The 8,066-nt window shown below is 43.3% G+C and overlaps 1 protein-coding gene across 2 annotated transcripts in view; it reads left to right on the top strand.

Moving 5' to 3' along the window:
• Positions 1 to 1,180: 1,180 nt before the first annotated feature.
• The window catches only part of LOC147748797 (myosin light polypeptide 6-like), a 123,278-nt gene continuing 116,392 nt past the window's right edge, over positions 1,181 to 8,066 (top strand). For both annotated transcript variants that reach the window (XM_086963888.1, XM_086963889.1), the window contains exon 1: positions 1,181 to 1,405. In XM_086963888.1, coding sequence (XP_086820014.1) covers positions 1,238 to 1,405 — 168 coding nt within the window. In that variant the 5' untranslated portion in view covers positions 1,181 to 1,237. The remainder of the gene's footprint in view (positions 1,406 to 8,066) is intronic.

Here is an 8,066-nt window from a genome sequence, read left to right as displayed (position 1 = left end):
GCCCAATACCTAAGCTGGGCCTGGCTGATAAGACTAGAAGCCCTACAATGATTTTGATTCCTCAGTATAGTTGCTAGTGGCCCTAGTTTTTATTTTAGCGAATGAATTTAAACGATGTTTGTCACACAGAAACTTTATTCAAAGCTGATTTATGGTTTAATATCCTTTTTTAACTATTGTATTGCATAATTGATTGTTACTTTTAAACTCTTTTACTGTTTGAAGGACATGTACTTTTTAAATATGATGTGCTTTTTAAGATATTTTATATCGAAATAAAGCTTTGTTGAACTGAACTGAACTGAACTGAAAACAGAGTGGGTTAGGGAGAGCCTGCCTTGCCTGTAAAAGCAGCTAGATTAAAGAAATTAAAGAAAATAGGGCTCACAGACTGTAGCTAAAACAGACTGTGTAACAACACAATTAAATAAGCCAGTCCTCATGTGAGGTTATAAATACAGACATGGTTTACTAAGGCGGGACTAACTAATCAGTAGCAACCATGTAGGAAGGACAGTAGCAGGAGCCAATTGAAAAGATGGGCAGAGAGTGGGCAGAGCTTTAAGTCCATACCTGAATACAGCAGGCCTCGCAGAGCAGCGCATACGCTGCCCAGGCTCGACCTAAACATTTTATAATAATGATGAAATACTACCACAAAATGTGCCAAATGACACCACATAATTTGCCTTTTCTTACCACATAATTTACTCAGCCCTGACACATAATTGCCCTTTCCCTGCCGCATAAATTCCACTGGCCTTGATTATAGACAAGTGATGTGTAATCGTCTCGCATTCCCCCTGAAATGGACTTCAAAGCGCCTCTTGCCGGGAGACTATGATCCCCCGGATGCAAGGTTGTTCCCCGTCTGATTGCCCAGCAGAAGGGACTGGACAGCTGGTTTAGGGCCACGTAGTTTTCCAGCACCTCACGCAGTAACAATCCCCGGAGTGTAGAGAGAACAATGCCCACCGAAGCCCGGGCATGCCGGGCATAGCATGCCTCCTGAGAATATCCTATGGGGGGATGGGGAACAATGTGCACCGCCCCCCCCCCCCCCCCCCCCCCCCCCACACACACACACAGCTCTCTAAATGAATCTCTGAAGGGTTCATTGGCTGTGACGTCACGCTGTCTGGCATATTTAACCAGGGAGTGGGATGGTAAACCCGGAGAGCCCACACTGCTGCAGGTGCCCCTATCGACTCGCGTCACCCAGCTCGCACGCGGCACTATGCCACCAAAGAAGGAGCTGCCCGTCAAGAAGCCCCTGGGGAAACCCGCTGCCAAACCCAAGGCGGCCGAACCGGCGCCAGCAGCGAAACCCAAAGCTCCAGTACCGCCCCCGATCCCGAGGCAGGAACAACCCAAGGAGCCCAAGCTCGACCTTTCGAAGGTGGTGGTAAGTGAGAGCGGCCCCCTCAGCCCTGGGCGGGAACTGTCGAAGCTCAAAGACGAGGTTAATACAGCACCTGCCCTACGCATGATAAAGGGATTCTAGTCAAACAAAATGAGGCCACGAATGACCACATTCCCCAGTAAACGTCCCCTCTTTCTGCGCGCATTCTTTTCAAGAACTGTGCACGTTTCTGTTAAGATTTCCACCCACTTTTCCAATATAATTTGCACACCTTTACTTTTTTTTTTAAATCGCGCCGCTTCACACTTCTCTTTAAAGCTCTTTCTGCAGCCTGAATGAATTTGAGCCGACGGTTACACCTGAACTGACAGAATAAAACCCGCATTCTGTGGCGACCAACCCCGTCCGTGACGTAATACTGCAGGCATTCAAACGATACATATTTGCAGCAGAAGATATCAATAATGCTACACATGTGTGGCAGAACTCTTGGATTTTATTGCACTGGGTAAAAAACGATGCATCAAAAATGCACGTTATGCATGAAGACCACCAAAGCTTAACAATATTACAATATTCACACCCCATGTGCACTTGATACTAGCTGCTGTCCAGACCTGTAGTGGAAAGTAGGTTCTGTGAATTTAAATCACCTGCATGATAATATTTGCTTCCTAGAAGCAGCGCAAAATGACTACTAAAAGACTGAGCGAAAAGCATTCGAAAAGGAATTAATCGAGGATTCGTGGTGCAAAAATGAGGAGTAATCCACGTTTAAAATTGGTGAAAATTTACCCCAACTACTCGCCCACACTCATAGGCCTGAGCGCAGTTGTTCTAGAACAATTTGCGGCCATCAGTGCTGCATCACTGAAGTCATAGGGATTGGGAAAAAGCATCACACAAACAACAAGTGCAGCAGATGCATTCAGCAAGAGAGTGGTATGCGTGTAGTGTGTAGCTGGTGGTGCAATTTGGAGCACACTTGCAAATATATTATTAAATCATCCTGCAGTTCTACGCCATCATTTTTCAACAGCACATTTCCCATTGAAATGGCCATTACGTTTGCACAGGCACGTTTTACTGACACAACTATACAGCACGCAAATTAAAATGTACGGAAATTGGGTTTCAGCGAATATTTCATTTGTGCATCACCAAGGAAAATGTCTAGCTTTGTTTTCATCCAATTAAAATCCCTCCTTCCATCATATTTCAGAATTACAAAAAATGTGCTTCATTTGTGCTTTCCTAACTGCTGATATATTGTGAAATATTTGTTTAGTTCATTTACAAGTATTTATATTTTGTTGATTGACAGCAAGATTGTCATAGTTCACTTTAGAAAATTCTCTCACTTTGCAATCAGAGAAAAAAAAACAAATACCAATCTCTCTTTTAAAAGAATAGGCATCAATTTATCAAAAGAGGGCGCTTGACATTGGACCTCTTTGAACACAGGAAATGTTACGAGATCATTACAAGAATTGAAGGTCTCTTTATTGCTCATTCATCTTCTAAACTCCAGCATTGTTAATTTGTACAAATGTTGTTATTAAGGCACCCAATTCTGAACCACCCTTCTTTCTTTACTAACTAGATAACACCTTCATACCAGAGGTGTTGTAAAGGACAAACTTGTGAAACAGTTTCTTATCCAGATACGGAAAGAACACAGGCCTCAATGGGTGGGTTGCCTCCTCAGTCCTGGGTAACAGCTGAAAACCTGTCAGGGGAACAAGGGCCAGGTAACTCCTCAACCCCCCCCCCCCCCCCCCCACCCCACCTCTGAACTGGGCTCTTAGCAACGTGATCGGCGATAAAGTGACATTGTTTCAAATGCTGCTCATGATAGCACCTCTTGGGGGTTACTGGCTTTTGGTTTTGAGTGAGCTTTTGGGTGATGTCTTGGAAGAGTTGCCCTACTTTCAGGTCCGAAAACAAGATAGCAAGCAACGCATCTGAGTGGTAACCTTGCCTGCGTCCCCTGACTGGGCAGAAAGCACAGTATAGGCTTCGAGTTTTTCAGCATATTTAAAGTACCAGTAAAACAGTCCAGCTGGTTGCGGCAGCGGTTGTGGGATCACTGGGAGGAGGAAGGGTCGAAGGTCCCAGTCCCACTGTCAACAATAATGCAAAGTTGCTCGAGGAGCCTGTGCCTATCTGTAGCTCTCAGCTACAGCCTTCCCATCTGTCTTTGCCTCTGTCTGTCTGTCTGTCTGAGAATAGCAGACTGGTGATGGATGCTTGGATTGATCTCAGCCACAGTTCATTACTTAGCGCAGCATTTCTGTTCATTCATTCTATGCTCACTCTGGAACTACAGATACGGTTCAACCATCGGCACATCAAGCTTGCGTCATCTGCGCATAGCCATAGTACTGAATTGTCTTTCCTTTCACCCTTACTTATAATCAGATAAAGTATCTTTCCTGCTGTGAGAAACCATTATGAACATCTGGGAACAGGGGGATTTCCATAACTATGCAACTGTCGGTTCCCATGCACTAAAATGTTAGCAGTGTACTGTTTTGCAGCAGGTCTGGGATACCACATGCAGGAAAAACAAGCACTGGCAAAGTCAATAAGTTAGGGTGTAATGTGCTAATGCTCAGCAGGAGTGGGTAGAAAGCACATTAGTTGTAACATAGTCCCTCTTTCATGAAGCTCAATGCAAACACTCGATCAGGGGCAAATGATCCACCCAATGAGCCAACAGCATATACTGTGCCAGGCAGAGTCTAGATGCGACTGAGTGTGTTGGGACAGAAAAGTCCCTTGCATGGTGATGGACATGGACATGCACCTGTGCCCTCAGTACCCTAACTGTAATGATGTCTGGATCCCTGATGCTGATTTTTGCTGTCATGGGTGATCAAGGATAACTTATGGGTTTAAAAGCACCTGCTGCAGAGTTCCTTGTGTGTCCAGTAGTTTTCAGGCAACAATAAAAATAACTTGGGTGATTAATGTTCCTGCTGGAAATAGATTGTAGGTTTGTGTAGTGACAGTTTTATCTCATAACTATCACTTACAAACATCTATCTGAGCAGAAAATAACAAAAACTACCTGGATTTCCGGAGAACTGGCGGGAAAAATCTTAAAAGAAGAAAGGCAACTAAAAGCATGGGGGATTCGAATAAAACCGCATCCCAACCCCGGCTATTCCAAACCATTACTCCGCAATTTTCAAGAATACGCTAACTCAACCCAGAACAAAGATCGACTTGATGCACCCAAAAAATCCATACTGAGAGGAGCCCGTGGAAGCTCAGCCGAAAGAAAGGCCAGAGATCCCCCTCTGCTAAGAAACAAAGGAGACCCGGATCCAAAACAAGAATGGGATTGGGTAGCAAAAACAATCAATATCAGACAGACCGGGCCATGACAGTCCGAAGATCGAATTAGAAATGCCTCAAAAACAAAGCCGCCGCAAAAACTGTGTTCTTGGAACATAAACGGGCTAGGTGCAAAAACTACAGATAAAGACCTATTGTTATACTTCCAGCAGTATGACCTAATTCTATTACAAGAAACCTGGTTGGCAGAGCCGTTCCATCTTCAGGGCTTCAAAACATACCATCTCCCAGCCAGGAGAACTTCAAAATTCGGACATCAGAAAGGAGGCCTAACTACATACACCTCGATAAAAACAATAAATACTGCAAAAGAACTGCTGAATAAAAACACATCTGGAACGAAAAATGGAATCACTGCAGTCCAGCTGGAAATATTAACCCCGGGATCTAACAGACAAGAGTTAATCCTGGTCAATACCTATCTGCACCTGAAAGGGAAAAAAAACGGCGCAAAATCCCTGGTGTTAGAACTGTCCAAAATAATAACGGAAGTTGAAACTCCGAACCTTATTGTATCGGGAGACTTTAATATGTTCCTTTCAAAGACCAAAGGAAAGAATCATCCAACAGAGATCACTTGCATGTAAGGGGGATCCCTTCATTGGAAGAGTGCCCATGGGGTAAACAAAGAAATTTATCAAAAAGCCTACTAGAGGATCTAACAAATCTGGGCCTGATTTCGATAAATGGGCAATCACCGGGGGACCGACCCCAAGCAGCTACTTTCCACAACTCCAACTCCAACTCAGCGATCGATTACACCTTCTTATCTTATTCACTTTTCACATCGGTACACGATTTTAAAATCGGCACATCTGATTGCAGCGATCACCTCCCGCAAGAATTGACACTGAGGGAAATGCCGTAGTGGAGAGAAAAAACCGTGACATAAAGCAATCTATATCAGCGAGGGTATTAGGTTCGGGTGATGGGTGGGTCAAACGTCTAATAAGTGTCCAACGAAGTCTTAACAATCTGCCAAGAAATTCTCTGGGTGGAATCACTCCGTATGAACTTTTGTTTGGTGCAAGAATGATAATCGAAGACCTCGATTGTCAGACTTCAGTGGTGGAACAAAAAGCTTTTGATATCAAAGATGGTTTGGCTGTTTTACAGGACTTGAATGAAACAAGAAGAAGTCTAAGTAACACAAAGCTAAAGCCAACGGCCACTGAAGAGAAACCACCTGTCCCAGCAAGACCTGTCTGGATTCCAAAGATTGGGGATCTGGTCAGAGAAAAGATCGCAGTGAAGAAGGAATTTGGGCCTTCCTACAGAAAAGAAGTACCTGTCTTAGCTATCAGCGGAACAAGATCAGTAGTACTACCGCCCCTTGCTGGTAAAAAGGAGAACCGAGTTGTATCAATCGACCTGGTAAAACCACAACCATGTGGCCAATAATAAGTATTAGGCCCAGTGGACTCCCAAGAAGTAGCAGAAGACCAAATCTTGCTACAATCCAAGAGGTTCAAACTGAGAAACTAATCACATTTGATAAACCTGCAGTAAATAAAAAAGCACTATGCAACAAAGCAATGGAACTTGTGCCTCTTGAAACCCAAATTGCAACAGTTCGTCAAGAAACGCCTGTCTACAATGATGTAGCCTCGGACTATGCTAATATGATAAAGGAAGAAGCGACTACAAAGATTAATAACAATTGTGATGCCATCCAAACAATTGACAGAACTGCATCTGGCTACTTCATCGATTTTGATGACTTTTCTAATGATCCAAGTGAACATGAAGACAAGCCAGCAAACAAAACTTTCAAAAACAAAATTACAGAACTCTTTCATCAACTTGGAGAAACATATTTGATTTCACTGTGGATTGAACTGTGGATTGTGTTAGGTGTACTTTTCCTCCTGCTCTGGCTCATCTTAGTTTTAAGCTTGGGAAGAATGATTGATGGAAAATACAGTACAATGGACACAGCAAGTCAGAACATCAACTTAGTTCTAAAACCTCACAGATCCTCTCACATTGAAAAAAGAGAACTATCATCAGTGAACATCACCTACAGTTCGGTTTCCAGGAGGGATTGGGCACTGTAGAACAGGCCCTTAATCTGACATTGCTCATGGGCAAATATGCTTGGCCAAAGGCGGTAACCTTTACCTGGTCTATGTGGACCTAAGCTCCGCATTTGACTGCGTAATCCATTCCAAGTTGTGGGAGATCTTGAGTAACTTGGGCGTAGATCCTGCACTCCTGAAATTTCTTCGAGAGCTATACTCGGATGCAAAAGCTTGCGTGAGGTATGGCATCAATGGAGAGCTTTCGGAATCATTTGGCATTGCAAAAGGCGTCAGACAGGGGTGCGTCCTTGCTCCATTTTTATTTAATATCTATACAAACGGATTGGAACAAGCGATGCTGGTAGATAACAAAGACCTCCCCTGCATAAACACCCGGCCAATCCCTGCATTACTATATGCTGACGATTCCGTCATTTTAGCAAGAACACCTAATCAGCTCCAGCTCCAACTGGACAAGTACTGCCAATACATGCTCTCTCTTGGACTAAAAGTAAATAAATCCAAGACTTTTGTTATGCATATTGGCAAGAAAGCCCAGAAATGCAAACCTCTTTATATCGAAAACACTAGGTTAGAAACTGCTAAAACATATCCTTATTTAGGGATCCTTATCGATAATCATTGTAAACAATAAATTGGTAACAAGGATAAGGGGCGCACAGCTATGATTATGGCAATGTTAGGGTTCAGGAATAATGACAGCGACTGCTACTAGGCAGAAAAGGAAGGTTACCAAACTTCCTTAAGTATCCTGGACTAGTCCAAGATGTAAACTAATTCTAGATTCCTACCGAGCAATCTTACAACTTCGTATATTCAGAAGAAGTCACAATGTGATATTTACATCAGAAAATTATTGTTAGAACACTGGTATAAGAGCAAAAGTCCCAATTCTCATCCAGTAAGCATGCAGACACCCGAATCTTGAGATACGTTTGGTCCAAGTTTATTCCAAGTTTCAAAGATCATTCCAAATCGTCCTTGATTCAATCAAAAAGTCTATTCAATTCCAAAGTTCATTCCAATTATTCCACAAAGTTCAAAGAACATCCACTGCAGCCAACACGTGTTTCGTTGGGCATTTATCTCATGCCAACCAACTTCCTCAGGGCTAAACAGTGAGCCAGTATTCTCCAATCTCAAGATCCTTTCAGCAAAATTTTGTGCAAAGACTTTACTATATCAATATCTCGGTATGTAATCGTCTAAGTCTCTGGTCCCGTAATGTCCGTTTATTTCACGTATTTTACTCTCGGGTCTATAACCCGGCTCCGGTTTCGGCGAGTATCTCCGCCTGT

This window comes from Lissotriton vulgaris, chromosome 1_1 (assembly GCF_964263255.1).
Source record: "Lissotriton vulgaris chromosome 1_1, aLisVul1.2, whole genome shotgun sequence".
Classification (NCBI taxonomy): Eukaryota; Metazoa; Chordata; class Amphibia; order Caudata; family Salamandridae; genus Lissotriton; species Lissotriton vulgaris.
This window is presented reverse-complemented; position numbering and strand designations above follow the sequence as displayed.